Source organism: Emys orbicularis, chromosome 1 (genome assembly GCF_028017835.1).
Source record: "Emys orbicularis isolate rEmyOrb1 chromosome 1, rEmyOrb1.hap1, whole genome shotgun sequence".
Taxonomy (NCBI): domain Eukaryota; kingdom Metazoa; phylum Chordata; order Testudines; family Emydidae; genus Emys; species Emys orbicularis.
In genome coordinates, this window is record NC_088683.1 from 139,791,070 (window position 1) to 139,810,573 (window position 19,504).

Sequence of the window (19,504 nt, forward strand, 5' to 3'; positions counted from 1 at the left end):
TTTGTTTGCTACTGGAGTCTTTATTCAGACAAAGGGTAAAATTTTCAAAAGTGCCTAAGTCCTTTTTTCAAGAGAGACTTGGGCTATTCAAAGTGTAAATCCCAGTGACTTTCAGTGAGAATTATGCTCCTAAATAAGTTTATTTTGAAAATAGGGCTTGCACAGAACTTACATGGGCGAGTCTCCCACTGACCACAGTAGCTTTTGGGTAACATTTTCAGAAGCACCAAAGTGACTTGGGATCCTCAGTCCCATTTTGAAAAGAGACAGCACTTCAGAGAGACTTTCAGTGGGAGTTAGGCTTCTAAGCACATTTCTTTTGAAAAAGGGACTAATACATTAGGTCTGGAAGAATCTTGTGGTTGTCACATCTGTTTTTAACTACCCACCTGTACTTCTAAAAATTCAGTTCTTTTAAATCTGGATTGTGTTGGGATGTTTCTAAGATTAATACTAAAGCAAAGAACATAGTGGATACTTTCAGTCTAAAATGATTAAGAGAAACAAGAAAGACCAAAGTCAAGTATCCCGGGGAAGAGCACAATGTGTCTGGGTTTACTCTATTATAGTTTGCAGCATAATGGCCATTCACTCTGCAACATAGGCAGAATTCTTCAAAATTTAAAGGTGCAGTACACTTGAACCAAAAGCATCACAGTTTCATAGTTAAATACACCAGTTAGCCTTCACACATACAACGAATCAACTCTTTTGATTGAGTTAATAGTTAGGTTTGTTGAAGGAGAGGGTGGACAATAAACACCTGTTGCTAGCTAGGTATACACACACACATACTCTCAGTCTCTCTCTCTGTTGCAAACCTTAACACAAGCTTGACAAGAACATTTACAAATATAGATGCCTTAAGTTAGGCACCTACATAAAAATGACCTGCTAAGTTCTGAGCTCACACTGACTTTAATAGGATATGTGGCTCCTCGGAACTTTTATATGTGAGTGATCCAATTCCTACAAGCCTAAATATAGATTTTAGGAGCCTATGTTTAACCACCCAGGTTTGAAAATGTTGGCATAAGGTTTTTTAAAATGCATGTAATTATTCAAGCATAAATTTAAAACCAGGTGACCCCACTTAAATCTTATCTAAGTATAGACTATTCCATGTTTATGTGCATATTCCAGGGAGTGTAAATGTGCTAAATTGCTTCTTTTCTAAATCAGCTGTTTCATTCTCTCACAATATGCTTTTCAAGGAATGAGACATATAAAACAGGGTTTTCTGTGGGGTAAAAAAGAAGACTGGACTGTGAGGCTTTATTTCAGTGTCTCTGTTACTGACTCATTGCGCGACTTCACCTATTCCCTCTCTGCCTCAGTTTATCAATACATAAAAGTCTTGATGCTGCAAGAACATGTACAGTATGCACAAAGTTTGTACATTCCAGCACCATGGTGAGTGGAGTACTTATGTGTTCATGCAAGGTGAAACACTAGGTGGAATGCTCCTTCACTGAGCAGTAGCCTTTGTACATCATTCCCTTATTCACAAGTACACAGAATGTAAGAGGAGCGGAGGTGGATAAGGAATGAATATGTCACACTGTCTGGAGTGGCTCTCTCAGGGCAGACTGTCAAAAACAGGACAGACATCCCAAACTGGTGGTTGTTCTGTAATTAAATTTCACCAAGTCAAAACCAAATGTGAACTCCTGGATCACTATAAACAGTCTTACCATGGAGTCACAGACAGTCCCATTCGACTCTCCACTCTATCCTGCCACCTAGACAAACTGAACTTAGTTATAAATGCTCCCTTATACCTCCCCCCACCCCCCAAAGAACGTCACAAATATCCCAGGTTACTCAGAGACCCAAGAGACCAGTCACTCACCCAGATCAAATTGCATTCTAGATCTCACACCAGAGATAATGCTGGTAGCCAATTCTATAGTAAACTAACTATAGGTTTATTAGCTAAGAAAAGGAAATGAAAGCTATTGAGAGGTTAAAGCAGGTAATATATATTTACCCATAAAACAGTCTCTATAATTCTAAATGGTGTCAGAAATATAGTAAATTGCCAGTGTCCCCAAAGTCTTATCAGGGTACCACATGGTCTTTGGGCATCTCTGCTTTACATCCAGTACCCATCCTTTCCTTGTAAGGTTTCAGACAGTCCAGAGATGCAGGATCTTTCTCTGAATCCATTCTTATAGCTTCTTCTCATAGAAAACAAGCTGACAGGGTCACTACCCATGTGGTCTTTTACTTTGATTGGCTGAGAGAGAGAGGCACATTTATTCTTTTTTTGATTTCTGGTCATCACACACAATGACCATCTGCCTTCAAATGTGCACAAATCAGCACTTTCCTGCTAAAGTTCTTCATTTGCATCCCACGAGGATTCTTTCTTGTTTGATGGGTTATTTAGTTATAGGGTATGCACAATGTAAATATTTGCTATTGCATTATAACAGCATACAGATAAGTGAAAATGATGCACGTTATATCCCATAGTTTTTATTAAGTTTAAACACCAAATACATTGCTTATACAACTACCACTTTAATCTATACTAATACACAAGTGAATTGGCTTGGAGCTTTCGCATGAGCTGGTCCCTGGCCTGCCAACTTCACAGAGCGCATCTAAGGAGACACTGGCTTAGGAAGGATTCTTAATATACTTAGTTATATGTTCCATGTTAGGCCTGAGTCATGCTACTAGATCAGAGTAGCTCGGTGTCTGAGCACTCATTAATGCAGGATTGGATTCACCTACATTTCCTGTTCTAGTGAGCCCTAACTGGGTATAATCATAAATACAGGGGTGTTGTGAGTTTAATCAAAGCATCAGTTTCAGCTCTAGCATAAGCAGGCGCACTCTGCATCCAAGGTGCCTCTCATTGGAATCTCCTGAAGGCAACAGGGGCACACCAAGGTTGGGCCTTACCCAGCGCTTGTAAAGCACTTTACTATCCCCAGCTGTAACTCACTAGCACAATACAAAGAATCTACTCATATACCTATAAGAAAATTCTTTAATGTACCATTAAACAATGAAAAAGCAGCTTTTTAAAAAACAAGCCAAGTTGCACTAGTAAAATAAAATTGGAGCTATTTCCTATTTGTTTAGGAAACTGCTTTCATTTAATGGCTGCATCCCTGTCCTTTGCCATCAGCCTCAAGTGAGTTCCATGTGTGTCCTGTTTAAGGGGATTGGAAGGGACATCACAAAGGAAAAAGAGAGGGTTTATGGGAGGGGGGAGAAAAGGGCAGATGGGACTCGACAATTGATGAGGAAATAGACTTTCAAGACATGTAAATTTGGGACAGAAAAGCTGACACCATATCCCTGAGAAACAGAAGGAAATGCCATACCCGCTAGAGAACAGCATTACTGAGTCACTACAGTGTATAAGAATGACCGGCAGGCATGCTGGTATTTCAGAACAAGCAGACTGAAGTCATGAGAATATGAAACACCATCTGAGAGGAGACATTCTCTATAAAATGCAAGGAAATCTCCATAGAATCAGCTAGGAGGCATGTCAGAAGCATGACCGGGAGTGCTGGATGAAGTTCAAAAGGTTCGGCTCAACATCAGAAAAGCATCCAAGTGTTCCAAACATTTTTGGTCCTGTGCATGTATAAGTTAGTTAGTTTTACATTAAACTGCATGATTCCCACCCCCTTTTAATCATAATGCTGTGCCATTCCATAGTGCTTACCATCTGAGGCCTCAAAGAGCTTTATAAACTTCAATTAAATCTCATGACACTTCTGTGAAACAGTAATACACTTGACAGGGAAACTGAGGCACAGAGGGTATGTGCCCAAGATGACTCATCAGGTTAGTGCCAGATATCCTGAATTTCTAAATCTGCGCTTTAGCTACTAGACTAGGGTCCTTCATAATACTGGTACTTAGTGAACAGGGTTACTTATTCCCTTCTCATTTCTTGAATACACCTCTACCCCGATATAATGTGACCCAATATAACACAAATTCGGATATAACGTGGTAAAGCAGTGTTCCGGGGGGGCAGGGCTGTGCACTCTTGCGGATCAAAGCAAGTTCAATATAACGTGGTTTCACCTATAACGCGGTAAGATTTTTTGGCTCCTGAGGACAGCGTTATATTGGGGTAGAGGTGTACTATCATACTGTTACTAGAGGCCCTGACAAGCTAGCAGCCCTCTTCTAGTTTTGCATTATATGGGAATAAAACAAGATACAAGTCTAAGTTTTCTTGGTGGACTTGAACACACAACTCCTATCAGTACTACCTAAACAATAGCTGGAAGAGTGTGGGACAATTAAAAAAGGCCATTAATCCCCTCCAATGGCAAGTAGGTAGCAAGTAGTGCTTTCAAGCAGCAGCTATTGTACATAATAAACGTCTGCCCGTAATTAGACAGGAGATGAAGCTGTCCTTTGTGCACCAAAGATAAAGTCAACTTGTGGAGTTATGGGCTCCATGATTAATCTCAGAAGTGCCAGAATGGAAAAGTTCCTAAGGCCTGATTCTCCTCTCAATCAGAGCAGCACACACTTAGTGTTACCAATTCTCGCCATTTCATTGGAAGTCTTGTGATATTTGGTATTTCTCCTAGAGCCTCAGCTGCTGCAATCAGGAGCTTACATGAGAAATTCAGCTTCTTTTTGTGTATTTATTTATTAAATGCACAGAAAGTTTCGAGCCCTCAGTTTCAGAGAACAAGCTTAAAGCTAGGCCTGCCTGGAAAACACTCTAGTATTGTGAAAAAGGTTGATATTTGGGAATTTTTTTTCATTTCCAATGCAGAACGAAATCTGAGACCTTTCACAATTTTTCATGAAAAGCAAAGAGAGAGAGAGACCTGCTCCCCAAAACAGCCCCGGGATTAGGGCACTCATGTAGGATGTGGGAGAAATCCCCTTTCTGCCTGATTCACAGTAGGCATATGAACCTCAGTCTCCCACAACCCATGTAAGTGCCTAACCACTGGGCCATTCTGGGATGGTTAATAATTATGATCGTATTATTTTATTAACAGGAGACGTGTAAAAGGGTTTGCGCCGGGGCTCGACCCTTCAGGACAGGAGGGGAGCCACACCGACTCCCTACTGCACGAATTGAACAGTCCGTTAGCTCAGGACTCAGCCCCTCTGGTCCAGGGGGCTGAGGAAACCACAGTCAAGAACCCAGGCCCTCTGGAACAGGGGCTGGGCAGGCAGGCAGTCACTAAGCTCAGGCCCTTGGATGCAGGGCTGAGCACAAACAGTCAATAAGCCCGGGCCCTTTGTAACTGGGGCTGGGCGAGCGAGTCTATAAGCTCAGGTCCTCTGGAGCAGGGGCTGAGCACAAGTAGGCTATTAGCTCTGGCCTTGGGTCAGGGCTGAGCACAAACAGTCAATCTAGCTCAGGCCCTCAGTAGCAGGGGCTGAGCACAAGCAGTCAATAAGCTCTGGCCCTTGGAGGCAGGGCGGAGCACAGATAGTCAATTTAGCTCAGGCCCTCTGGAGCAGGGGCTGGGCACAGATAGTCAATTTAGCTCAGGCCCTCTGGAGCAGGGGCTGAGCACAAGCAGTCAATAAGCTCAGGCCCTTTTCAGCAGGGGCTGAGCACACACAGTCTATAAGCTCTGGCCCTTGGAGGCAGGGCGGAGCACAAATAGTTAATTTAGCTCAGGTCCTCTGGAGCAGGGGCTGAGCACAAGCAGTCAATAAGCTCAGGCCCTTTTCAGCAGGGGCTGAGCACACACCATCTATAAGCTCTGGCCCTTGGAGGCAGGGCGGAGCACAAATAGTTAATTTAGCTCAGGTCCTCTGGAGCAGGGGCTGAGCACAAGCAGTCAATAAGCTCAGGCCCTCTATAGCAGGGGCTGAGCAGTCCGGTAGTCCCTTAGCTCTGGCCCTGGGTCAGGGCGGAGCACCAATAGTTAGTTTAGCTCAGGCCCTCTGCAGCAGGGGCTGAGCACAAGCAGTCAATAAGCTCAGGCCTCTGTAGCCGGGGCTGAGCACACAGGCAGTTTAGGAGCTCGGGCCCTGTGTCAGGGCGGAGCACAATAGTTAATTTAGCTCAGGCCCTCTGCAGCAGGGGCTGAGCACAAGCAGTCAATAAGCTCAGGCCCTCTGTAGCAGGGGCTGAGCAGTCCGGTAGTCCCTTAGCTCTGGCCCTGGGTCAGGGCGGAGCACCAATAGTTAGTTTAGCTCAGGCCCTCTGCAGCAGGGGCTGAGCACAAGCAGTCAATAAGCTCAGGCCTCTGTAGCCGGGGCTGAGCACACAGGCAGTTTAGGAGCTCGGGCCCTGTGTCAGGGCGGAGCACAATAGTTAATTTAGCTCAGGCCCTCTGCAGCAGGGGCTGAGCACAAGCAGTCAATAAGCTCAGGCCTCTGTAGCAGGGGCTGAGCACACAGGCAGTTTAGGAGCTCTGGCCCTGGGTCAGGGCGGAGCACAAGCAGGCAATTGGCCTAGGCAGGTAAGGGACTCAGGTTCCTACCTGCGTTGGGTGAGGGGGAAGCCTGCCACCCGTGTGTAGGGGTGGCAGGGGGGGACACAGGCCCACCCACTCCACTGTGTCCCAGCCCGGGGCCCTAGCAGCGATTAGTGTCGCTGCCGGTCAGTGGGGTATCCTGACCGAAACACACTGCCATGGGCTCATAGGCCTCTGTAGCCTGACTGGGGTCGGCTACCCCCGGGCTACTTCCATTATCCCCCTCAGGGCCTACCTCGTCTGTGGCACCGGCTGCGGTCCAGTCCATCAGTGGGGCCTCCTCTCGGCCGGGGCTTGGCGGCAGGTCTGGTAGCTCTGTAGGGAAATCCGGCCACTGGTCCTCGGGCGGTTCCTCCGGATAACAACAGGGCGGGAAGGATTCTGGCGGAGCCTCTCCTTCAGGGTTGCTGTGGGGGAGTTCCACGGGCGCTTCCCAGCGACGGGAGCGGACGGGCTCTGGCGGCTCCTCCTCGTAATGAGCTCGGGGCAGCTCCGGCCAGCTACGGCATCCACCTCGGGCCTCCGAGGTATCCTGGCGGGGAGCTCCCGACCACACGTCTGCTCCCTGCGGTGGCCGGCGCCTGACTGAGCTCTGGCTGCCGGCCTTTATACTTCCTGTCCCGCCCCTTGACTTCCGGGGGGCGGGGACAGGCGGCGGTGGCTCCGCCCACTTGGGTGTTTGCGCCGGGGCTCCCTCTTCAGGACAGGAGGGGAGCCACACCGACTCACTACAAGACCCATTTCTCATGCTGTTTCAGGTTATTCTGCAATACTGGGGGAGTAGAACAGACCTAGCTAAACTGGATTGTGACCAACAGGAATGATTTCCAGAAAGGCCCTTTCAGAGAGCTCCATTCAACCTTATGCCCCATTTCAAGAAGCTACTTAAGCATTTGCCTAATTTTAAGCATGTGCATAGTTCCACTAAAATCCATGGGAGTACTGTGGTGTTTAGATGCTGCTTGTAATTACACTGGTCTACAGTTTTTGAGAAGTCGTCTGCTTCAGAGATAAAATGTGCTATTTATTATGTATTTTGATGTGCTGAATTCAAATATGACAATTAAAACAACTGATTGGCTACTCTTTCTAAGATATTTAAGTTTTTACATTTTATGTCTATGTATATTGTGTAGATAGTAGAGTTTTAATCATAAATTGTAAACCTAGGTCTTTTCATGTGTTTATGGTTGCTTTACATGATAATATTTCACCTGTCCTGTTTATGTAACACTTTAAAAATCAGCAAAAGAGTTATATACATAAAATTTATTATGAAACAAAAGGCAAAAAACTATTATGTACATAGTTTAGTCCTATTCAGTGTCTACTTGGCGCTTCTTGGCTTGTCTCTTATATTCATTAAATGGAGCATCTCTTGTCACTGTCCAGCAATAGTCTGCAAGCATTGATGGGCTCCATTTGCCCTGATAGCGTTTCTCCATTGTTGCAATGTGCTGGTGAAATCGCTCGCCGTGCTTGTCGCTCACTGCTCCGCAGTTCAGTGGAAAAAAATCTAGATGAGAGTGCAAAAAATGTATCTTTAGTGACATGTTGCAACCAAGGCTTTTGTATCCCTTGAGGAGGTTTTCCACCAACAACCTGTAGTTGTCTGCCTTGTTGTTTCCGAGAAAATTTATTGCCACTAACTGGAAGGCTTTCCATGCCGTCTTTTCCTTGCCACGCAGTGCATGGTCAAATGCATCATCTCGAAGAAGTTCACGAATCTGAGGACCAACAAAGACACCTTCCTTTATCTTAGGGTATGTCTACACTACGAGAGTAGTTCGATTTTACTTAAATCGAATATGTGGAATCAATATTGCAAAGTCGAACGTGTGTGTCCACACTAAGGACAGTAATTCGACTTTGTGAGTCCACACTAACGGGGAAAGCGTCGACATAGGAAGCGATGCACTGTGGGCAGCTATCCCACAGTTCCCGCAGTCCCCGCTGCCCATTGGAATTCTGGGTCGAGCCGCCAATGCCTTCTGGGTAAAAAAATGTGTCGAGGGTGCTTTTGGGTAACTGTCGTCATCCGTCCGTCACTACCGCCCTCCCTCCCTGAAAGCGCCGGCGGGAAATCAGTTCGCGCACTTTTCTGGTCAGTGACAGCGCGGACGCCACAGCACTGCGAGCATGGAGCCCGCTGCAACCATCGCTGCAGTTGTGGCCGTTGTCAACACCTCGCAGCTTATCATCCACCTTTCCCAGAGGCAGATGCAGAGAAATCAGGCGAGGAGGCTACGGCACCGCGGTGAGGACCTGAAGTCTGAGAGTAGCACAGACCTGTCAGAAAGCACGGGACCCAGCGCCGAGGACATCACGGTGGCAATGGGTCATGTTGATGTTGTGGAACGGTGATTCTGGGCCCGGGAAACAAGCACGGACTGGTGGGACCGCATAGTGCTGCAGGTCTGGGATGAATCACAGTGGCTGCGAAACTTTCGCATGCGGAAGGGGACTTTCATGGAACTTTGTGAGTTGCTGTCCCCTGCCCTGAAGCGCAATGACACCCGGATGTGAGCAGCCCTGACTGTCCAGAAGCGAGTAGCCATAGCCCTCTGGAAGCTTGCAACGCCAGACAGCTACCGGTCAGTCGTGAACCACTTTGGCGTGGGCAAATCTACCGTGGGGGTTGTTGTGATGCAAGTAGCCAACGCAGTCGTTGAGGTACTGCTCTCAAAGGTAGTGACCCTGGGAAACGCGCAGGTCATCATAGATGGCTTCGCCGAGATGGGATTCCCAAACTGCGGTGGGGCTATAGATGGAACTCACATCCCTATCCTGGGACCGGACCACCAGGCCAGCCAGTACATCAACCGAAAGGGCTACTTTTCAATGGTGCTGCAAGCACTGGTGGACCATAGGGGACGTTTTACAAACATCAACGTCGGATGGCCGGGCAAGGTTCATGACGCTCGTGTTTTCAGGAACTCAGGTCTTGTTTAGACGGCTGCAGGAAGGTATTTACTTCCCGGACCACAAAATAACTCTTGGGGATGTGGAGATGCCTACAGTCATCCTCGGGGACCCAGCCTACCCGCTAATACCCTGGCTCATGAAGCCCTATACTGGCGCCCTGGACACTGAAAAAGAACTCTTCAACTATCGGCTGAGCAAGTGCAGAATGGTGGTGGAGTGTGCTTTTGGCCATCTCAAGGGGAGATGGAGAAGCTTACTGACTCGCTGTGATCTCAGCGAAACCAATATCCCCATTGTTATTGCAGCTTGCTGTGTGCTCCACAATCTCTGTGAGAGCAAGGGGGAGACCTTTATGGCGGGGTGGGAGGTTGAGGCAAATAGCCTGGCTGCTGATTACGCCCAGCCAGACAGCCGGGCGATTAGAAGAGCCCAGCGGGACGCGCTGTGCATCCGGGAGGCTTTGAAAGCTAGGTTCCTGAGTGAGCAGGGTAACCTGTGACTTTTCAGTTTGTGTACAGAGAAGCTGAACCTGCCCCCGTTTCTTTACCCACTAAATGTTCAGTATCCTCTCCAGTTACATACCCCGTTCCCCCCCTTACAACCCACGTTTAAAAATAAAATCACTTTAATTTTGTTAATGAACACCGTTTTCTTTATTACTGTTTTCGTGGGAAAGTGTTGAAACTGGGACGCAGACTGTGGTGGGGAGCGGGTGTAGTGTAGTGATGCAAATGACGCTTCTAAACTCCAGGAGTGACAGGCTCCGCAGTGGTGGACTGGTGGTTTCAACGGAGCCTGCCACCCCTCCTGTTCGGGACTCTGTGTGTGGGGGGGCTATGTGACTTTGTGGCAGGGGGAGGACGGTTACAGATCCCCTGCTGCGTGGCTCTGTGATCCAGGATAAGGACCATTGCATAAGATCAGTAACTGCCCTCCCCCGCCACAAAGTCACAGAGCACCCCCCACCCACCACAGAACACTAAAACCACCTCCCAGACTGACCAGGGTAACTAGTGACTGCAATGTGTGTGTGCCCTGCTGCTGAACCTGCCCCCACCTCTGTACCCTGGTAAAGGTGACTGTCCTGTCCAATTACCAACCCCCTTCCCCCCCTTCAGACAGACTCTCCTCTAAAAGAACATGATGGAAACAGTAATTAACAGAAACGTATTTTTATTAGCAACTACTCATGAAACTGGGGGGTGAAACTTGGACGGGGGCTTGGGTGAGGCGGGAAGGAAAGGACTTGTCAAATTTTGGGGAATGAGAGCCTTCTAGTAGTAGAGCAGTCTGCAGGGGTGGAGTGAGAGTTTTCACGGACTCTGCCGCCCCTCCTTCTTTGGACTTTGGGTGAGGGGGGTATGGGACTTGGTGGCGGGGGAGGGCGGTTAGAGATAGACTGTAGCGGGGCTCTGTCCTCCTGCCTCCGGTCCTGCAGAACATCCACAAGGCGCCGGAGCGTGTCCGTTTGCTCCCTCATTAGTCCAAGCAGCGTTTGAGTCGCCTGCTGGTCTTCCTGCCGCCACCTCTCCTCCCGTTCCATGTGTGATCGGTGCATTTGGGACAAGTTCTCCCTCCACTGGGTCTGCTGGGCTGCCTGGGCTCGGGAGCAGCCCATAAGTTCCGAGAACATGTCCTCCCGTGTCCTCTTCTTCCTACGCCTAATCTGCGCTAGCCTCTGGGAGTGTGATGCCAGGCTGGGTTGGGAGACAGTCGCAGCTGTGGGAATGGGAAAAAGGGAGTGAATTCCTCAGAAAGATAAATTTCGTTGTGAACAAAGAACATAGTCTTTCTCTGTGAACAAGACCATGCACAGCACCTATCACATGCGCACTCCGGACAAGGTCGAATTTTCGGCCTTCGGATTCAGTGCCTGGGGTCTTGCAGTGCAGATCAGAGAAGCGGGGCAGGACACCGGAATTTGTGTAGCAGGCCGACATGGTAAGCCGTAGACTTGTGGCTGCTTAAAACTTTAATAGTAGCACTGGCCTCCTTTCACATTGAAAGCAATGCCAGTCCCTGCTGCCAGCAATCCAGCAAGCATGAACTCTGCCCCTGTCCCACCCCCTCGTGGCTGTCCCAGGGAAAGATCCCTGTATGCTGCCCCTCTCCCGCCTCCACCGCGTGGCTGTAAACCGCCGGTTACAGTTCTGTAAAGGAACAGGCAAGCAGTCCCGATACTAACATTCCCCTACCTAATTCAAAGCAGGTCACCATGAGCGACATCACTCTGATGAGGATTTCAGAGACGGAAAAAGAAAGGATGCTTCGGGAAAGCCTGCAAAGACCAGGGCCGTATGCCGCCATGCTCTGCAGGGCAATGATCCCGGAGTACTTGCTTGTCTCCTGGCGTGGAAATGTTTGCTACTACGGAGGACCCAATAAGGCCGCTCTCCCCAGGAACCTGATGCAAAGGCTTTCCAATTACCTCCAGGAGAGCTTCGTGGAGATGTCCATGGAGGATTTCTGCTCTATCCCCGGACATATAGACAGGATTTTACTGTAGCTGCACTGGCAGGGACTAAACAGTAGAGCGGCTTGGGCAGAACAATCATGCTAAACCGGACATTGTTAGATTTTTTTTAATAGTTGCACTGCCAGGGACTGAACCGTTAAGCGCCTAGGGCAAAGTAATCATGCAAAACCCATTGTTAATATTGTTAATATTCCTGTTCTGTAAAAAATAAATGTTTAGATGTTTTAAACACTTACTGACTGATCCTTCCCCTGATTCCGTGTCCGGGTTAATGGCTGGGGACGGTTGATAGGGGATCTCTGTAAGGGTGATGAAGAGATCCTGGCTGTCGGGGAAATCAGCCTTGTAAGCGCTGTCGACTGCCTCGTCCTCCTCATCTTCTTCCTCATCTTCCCCGTCCGCTAACATGTCCGAGGAAGCGGCCGTCGACAATATCCCATCCTCAGAGTCCACGGTCAGTGGTGGGGTAGTGGTGGCGGCCGCACCTAGGATGGAATGCAGTGCCTCATAGAAACGGGATGTCTGGGGCTGGGATCCGGAGCGTCCATTTGCCTCTTTGGTCTTCTGGTAGCCTTGTCTCAGCTCCTTGATTTTCACGCGGCACTGCGTTGCATCCCGGCTGTATCCTCTCTCTGCCATGGCTTTAGAGAGCTTCTCATAGATCTTTGCATTCCGTCTTTTGGAGCGCACCTCGGAAAGCACGGACTCATCGCCCCACACAGCGATCAGATCCAACACTTCCCGATCAGTCCATGCTGGGGCCCTCTTTCTATTATGAGATTGCACGGCCATCTCTGCTGGAGAGCTCTGCATCATTGCCAGTGCTGCTGAGCTCGCCACGATGTCCAAACAGGAAATGAGATTCAAACTGCCCAGACAGGAAAAGGAATTCAAATTTTCCCGGGGCTTTTCCTGTATGGCTGGTCAGAGCATCCGAGCTCGGACTGCTGTCCAGAGCGTCAACAGAGTGGTGCACTGTGGGATAGCTCCCGGAGCTATTAGCGTCGATTTCCATCCACACCTAGCCTAATTCGACATGGCCATGTCGAATTTAGCGCTACTCCCCTCGTTGGGGAGGAGTACAGAAGTCGAATTTAAGAGCCCTCTATGTCGAACTAAATAGCTTCGTGGTGTGGACGGGTGCAGAGTTAATTCAATGTAACGGCGCTAAATTCGACATAAACTCCTAGTGTAGACCAGGCCTTAGCTTCACTTAACCTTGGAAATTTTCCACGGAGGTACTTGAAAGCTGCTTGTGTTTTGTCAATGGCCTTGACAAAGTTCTTCATCAGACCCAGCTTGATGTGTAAGGGTGGTAACAAAATCTTCCTTGATTCAACAAGTGGTGGATGCTGAACACTTTTCCTCCCAGGCTCCAATGACTGTCAGAGTGGCCAATCTTTCTTCATGTAGTGGGAATCTCTTGCACGACTATCCCATTCGCAGAGAAAACAGCAGTACTTTGTGTATCCAGTCTGCAGACCAAGCAAGAAAGCAACAACCTTCAAATCGCCACAAAGCTGCCACTGATGTTGGTCATAGTTTATGCACCTGAAAAGTTGTTTCATGTTGTCATAGGTTTCCTTCATATGGACTGCATGACCAACTGGAATTGATGGCAAAACATTGCCATTATGCAGTAAAACAGCTTTAAGACTCATCTTCGATGAATCAATGAACAGTCTCCACTCATCTGGATCGTGAACGATGTTGAGGGCTGCCATCACACCATCGATGTTGTTGCAGGCTACAAGATCACCTTCCATGAAGAAGAATGGTCACGGAACATGGAAACCCTAACATCACCTGCCAGGAGATTCCACTGCTGTAGTCTGGAGCCCAACAGCTCTGCCTTACTCTTGGGTAGTTCCAAATCCCTGACAAGGTCATTCAGTTCATCTTGTGTTATGAGGTGTGGTTCAGAGGAGGAGGATGGGAGAAAATGTGGGTCCTGTGACATTGATGGTTCAGGACCAGAAGTTTCATCCTCTTCCTCTTCCTCGTCTGACTCAAGTGAGAATGATTCTGGTGCATCAGGAACCGGCAGTCCTTCTCCGTGGGGTACTGGGCATATAGCTGATGGAATGTTTGGATAATGCACAGTCCACTTTTTCTTCTTTGACACACCTTTCCCAACTGGAGGCACCATGCAGAAGTAACAATTGCTGGTATGAGCTGTTGGCTCTCTCCAAATCATTGGCACTGCAAAAGGCATAGATTTCCTTTTCCTGTTCAACCACTGGCGAAGATTTGGTGCACAAGTGTTGCAGTATATGTGTGGGGCCCACCTCTTGTCCTGATCTCCAATTTTGCAGCCAAAATAAAGGTGATAGGCTTTCTTAACCATAGTGGTTATACTGCGCTTTTGTGATGCAAAAGTCACTTCACCACAAACATAGCAGAAGTTATCTGCACTGTTCACACAAGTACGAGGCATCTCTGCTCCCTTTGGCTAAACAGAAATGTCTCCCTTTGCAAAATCAAACACTGACAAATAAGAGAGCACGACACTGTATGATTTCTAGAGCTGATATAGGGCAATTTGTTCAGCAGAGTGATGTAAGCTTCGTTATGATTGCATCATCCATGACTTCTAGGAATAACATGATGCAATTCATATCATGTATGACGCAATACCAGCTTCAGATTACATCATTCATTGTTTTGCCTAAAAAGCAAGTACTGTCCAAACCCAGTCATAGATTTATTCATAGATCCAGTCAAAGATGTATTTTAGTCATTTCTGGTTTAAATTGAGATCCCTTCCCTTTATAACTCACTTATCCTCTGCCATTCCCAAGTCAAGGGTCGTATATACTGACCCAATAGCATATCTTGAAAACTAGAGCCAATCAACAATTTAAGCATCATTTTCGTTCTCAGTGACCCAGAATTAGTAAAGTTTGACTACATTTATTTCAGAAGCATTTTGGCTGTAGAGCAGTGTAATTGGTTAAATAACCATGTTACAATATGTTAGGATAAGTAGATAGCTCAGTGGTTTGAGCATTGGCTTCCTAAACCCAGGGTTATGAGTTTGATCCTTGAGGGGGCCACTTAGGGATCTAGAGTAAAATCAGTACTTGGTCCTGCTAGTGAAGGCAGGGGGCTGGACTTGATGGTCCTTTCCAGCTCTATGAGCTAGCTATATCTCCATATATTTTATTTATATTATTGGTTAGTTAAATTTCAGTAAAATGATTGGTTAAGGTATAGCTAAGCAGAACTCAAGTTTTACTATATAGTCTGCAGTCAATCAGGAAGTAAGGGGGGGGGATGGGAACAGGGACTGGGGGTGGGGGAATTAGAATCATGTTTCGCTGGCTGGGAATGGGAACAGGGAATGGGAACAGGGACACAGGCAAGGATCTGTGGTATCAGAGCTGGGAAGGGGGACACTGAAGAAGGAAACTGGAATCATGCTTGCTGGAAGTTTACCCCAATAAACATCAAATTGTTTGCACCTTTGGACTTTGGGTATTGCTGCTCTCTGTTCATGCGAGAAGGACCAGGGAAGTGAGAGGGTGAAGGAATAAGCCCCCTAACACTAGACCCCTAGTACGTTTACAGAGACTATATAAAACAAACAGGAATAATGAAGAAGGGAGTAGCCACGCTGTCAGGCTGAAAAGCTTCCATCAGTCAGACCCATCTGAGCTGCAGCCAGACACACAGGAGACAGTGACCGAGCACTACAGCTCTTTTGACATGAATTTGGGATTCTTTTTTTCTATTGTGCATATTAAAAAAAACAAATAAATAAAGAGCCAATCAAAGAAGCAGAGCTCGGCCAGAACCAGTACTGCACACCCAGATGCTTCTGAGGCCTGGGGACCGTCTCATTCTGGAGCCAGAGCCAAAGCCTTTCCAGACTGGTTTTTTCCCTCCTTTCCTTAGAGGTCCCTTTATCAGGGCAGCAGGCTGCCACTATCAGGACTCGGATGGGTATAGGGAGTGGGGGAGAGGGGAGGCTGCTGACCCAGGGGAACTCATGAAGGGGACTTTGTGCGTGTGGATACGTACAGTGATGGGCCGAGGAATCTCTAGCAGTGCGATGGTGATGTAGGCAGAGAGCGTGACCTCATCGTCCACCCCGCCCTGCAGGGAACCACAGAGAGAGACACATTAACCCCACGCAGCACCTAAAGCCTTTCCCTGCTGGGCCCTCTACATACTACATCCTCATGCCCTTTATCTGCCCACTCTTGCCATGCCCCATGATAGCTCTCACAAATGGGTGTGTCTACACTGCAGCGGAGAACGTGAGACGTGCACACACCAGCTCCGCCCAAGCTGGTACACTAACAAAGGCAGTGTGGCCATGGGTGGCAGCTCTGGCTAGCTGCCCAAATACAGTCATGCTCAAGCTTGGAGTATGTACTGGGGCAACTAGCCTGAGCTGCCATGGCCACACTGCTATTTTCGTGGCTGTCTACCTGTGCTGGGAAGTACACTCCCAGCTGCCCTGTAGACACACTCTGCGTTTCTGTCCCCATTTACCTCCCATGGGAGTTACCATGTATCTGCCCCCTCCTTTCTCCTCCCCATAGTAGGTCCCACATACAGTACAGTATCTGCCCATCCGTATCTCCAGGGTAGTTCCCAGGCCCATGTCATCGCCTGCTCCTCCCACCCTGGCCCCATGTGCTGAAGTGTCTGAGCTGTTCCCATGCGGAGTTGTAGCTCTCTCCATGTCACTGAAGTCCTGTATCGGTCCCATGGGAAGCCAGCTGGGCAGATACGTCACCTTTATGGCATTGTTCAGGAGCGTCCCAGAGCTGCGGAAGCAGCCGTTTTCCTTCTGCTTGCCAGCGAGCCAGGCCAGGGCGTCCTGGATGTGCTTCTCCTCGATGAAGATGTGAGAGCAGGCCTGCGCGAAGGACTTGAGGACGAAGGCCGTCAGCCTGTGACAGAGTGCGGACAGCGGTGAGAGCTCCCTCCCATGCCCTGTGCTCGCTGGAGGGGATGGGGTCCTGGGGCATCGCCAGCCTGAGGGGAAGCAGCAGGGGCCAGAGAGCTGGTGGCCATGGGGCAGAGAGCATGAATACATTGCCTCCACTTTCACCCACCTCCACAGTCTCCTTCACACTGATTTTAGGATCCAGTTTAAGCTCTCTCTTCCTGTTTATAAAATCCTCCCTGGACACAACCAGTCTCTCAAACTTAGGAGCCCTCTTCATGCTAAATACAGCTCTTATAGCAGAGGGTCGCAGGGTTGCAAATGTTGAATCTATATTTAAACAGGGCTCCATGGGAGTTCCAAGGAGTTATACACCAGTTTGCCTGTACTTAGTAAACTAGTCAAAATGACAATTAAAAATAGCATAATAAAAGATTCAGAAGATCATGATCTGATGGGGTCTAAGCAGCATGGCTTCTGCAAAGGAAAATTGTGTCTCACTAATCTCTTAGAATTCCCTGAACATGTCAATAAAGTGCTGAATGAAAGAGAATTGATTGACATAATTTCTTCAGTAGTCTCTTATGACAGACCTTCTCGAAAGCCTTTTGGAAAGTCTAAATGAATTGAATAATCATGGGATGAGGGTCAAAGTGTTGTCGTGGATCAGAAATTGGTTCAGGGACAGAAAACAAAGACTAGAATTAAATGATCAATTCCATCATAGCACAAGGCTAACAGTGGGGTGCTGCGAGGTTCAGTACTAGGACTGGTGTTGTTTAATATACCTATTAATGATCTTGATAATGGGCGATCGATGGCATAGCAATTCCTATGGTCTTATCTAGCACCAGGTTGCTCTCTACCTCTAACCCAGTTCCACCACTACGGGTATGAGAGTCTCCCCTCTGCAGCTCTCTGTCTGGAACAGCCTGCCCTGGATCTCTTCATCTTTTTTCAAAAATGATCTGAAACCATCCCATCCCCTTTGCCTCTTCAGTTCTCTCTCTCCTCAGGGCCAGTGGGAACAGGTGCTTTTTATACACAGCAGGCTGATGAAGCCTATTCCCTTTGGTGTGATATGCCAAGGGACTGTGAAAGCTCCAGCGAGCCCTCAGGCCTTTAACAGCATCACCAGTTGACTAAAATTTAACACTTCCTTTATAACTATATAACAGAGGAGGTTTAGGGGCGGCGTGACTGGCAAGAAATCTCACCAGGTAATCCCCGGCTGCCTGTAATGCTCCCCAAATGTGCTGTAAGAGCCATCCAGGTGCTTGTAATTCAGCTGCCTCTGATAACCTGAAATGGAAAGTTAAAGCAGGATTTATACATCAGAAAAAAAACAGTAGGGGGTGAGAGAGCAGCTCACCAGCTCAGCCAGTAAAGGGGCTCCTAGGCCTGATGTGTACTAGCCAGCACTGGTACACAAACATACACGTCTCCATCCCACGAGCTAGTCAGCAGAGGGAACTGACATACAACACATGGGCAGCACCATCGTATTCCAGTAGGGGGAGTACCACACAGTCTGGTTAGCTAGAGCACCCAGGCTGAGAAGCCATTTCACCTGGCTACTGTGTGCAGCATTTCCACACTATAGCGGTGACTCATAGAATGGACACAGCAGCCAGTAGCTCTCGTGGGGCAATGAGTGCGCGTATCCGTAGTGCTCAGACAACTGACAAGAGTGTGTCGAATGGGGATCCCACTCCCCAGACACACAACCCAGTCCCTCTGTCCTCAGCTGAGGGAAGCTCTGTCTGCAGGTCAGGCAGAAACAGAAAGCTCCCAGCACAACCTTGGAAGGGAGCAAGTGAAGAAAGAAAAGCCCCGTCCCTCCTCACCACTGACTAAGTATCCGATGGCCTTGGATTTGGTCTCCTCGCTCAGCTGCCCCGTCTTATTCAGATAGTCCAGGACGTAGATGTTGGGGGCAAACAGGACCATGTTCTGCTCCCCACAGCCGAAGGGCATCTGGAGGAGCTGCTGCAGGTTCTGCATGGCTGTGCCCAGGATATCGCCTGGGGATGGAGACACAGGGAGTCAGTGTCGCACAGAGGTGGCCTGCGGAGGCAGAGTGCACCGTAGAGCACAGGCAGTAACAGGTGAGAGAGAAGGACAGAGGGAAAAACAGGACAGAGCCATACCCTGAAAGAGGAAACACAGAGAGAGAGAGAATGGGGAGAAGGAAGGGTCGGAAGATGTCTGGGATAGGAATAGGGATACTTAGACAGAAAGGCCAACACACAGGGAGACTGATAAAGGGAGGTCAGGGAAAGGAGAACAGGAACAGGAAAAGAGACAAGAAGAGAGGAATGGAGAGATGATGGGGACACTGATGAAGGGAGTGAGTAGCTGACCAGGTGGAAAGGCTGGCACAGCAGGCAGACAAGGAGCAGTGGCCGCAGCTGCCAGGGCAGGTCCTTTCTGAGTTGCTGCACTCACCCAGCACTGTCACATAGGCTCTGGCTGAGCCCTGCACCACGTTCAGTGGAAGCTTCAGGGAAATCTTCCCTGCTTCTGAATTTCCTGAGGGAAAAAATCAGACAGCTAGGATGCAATAAAATGCCCCCATGCTCAGCAGTGAATGGGTCCCAGAGCAGAACCTGGAATGCTGCCTTCCACCCGCCCCCTGCATGGGGAACCCCTGCTTTCAGCAGCTCCATTCCTCCTAGCTGGACAGTGAGACGCCCAACTGTCCCCTCTGGCTTGGGGTCCTGTGAAACATGGGAAAAACTCCACTCTTTCTATGGAGTGAGG

General features: G+C 48.4%; 1 protein-coding gene across 1 annotated transcript in view; it reads right to left on the minus strand.

The window, feature by feature from the left end:
• Positions 1-15,771: 15,771 nt before the first annotated feature.
• The window catches only part of LOC135884274 (alpha-2-macroglobulin-like), an 80,905-nt gene continuing 77,172 nt past the window's right edge, over positions 15,772-19,504 (minus strand). Inside the window, exons 12-16 of the mRNA XM_065411588.1 lie at positions 19,190-19,273; positions 18,589-18,765; positions 17,959-18,043; positions 16,589-16,745; positions 15,772-15,939 (exon numbers count right to left, since the gene is read on the minus strand). Of these exons, the coding sequence (XP_065267660.1) occupies positions 15,772-15,939; positions 16,589-16,745; positions 17,959-18,043; positions 18,589-18,765; positions 19,190-19,273 (671 nt within the window). The remainder of the gene's footprint in view (positions 15,940-16,588; positions 16,746-17,958; positions 18,044-18,588; positions 18,766-19,189; positions 19,274-19,504) is intronic.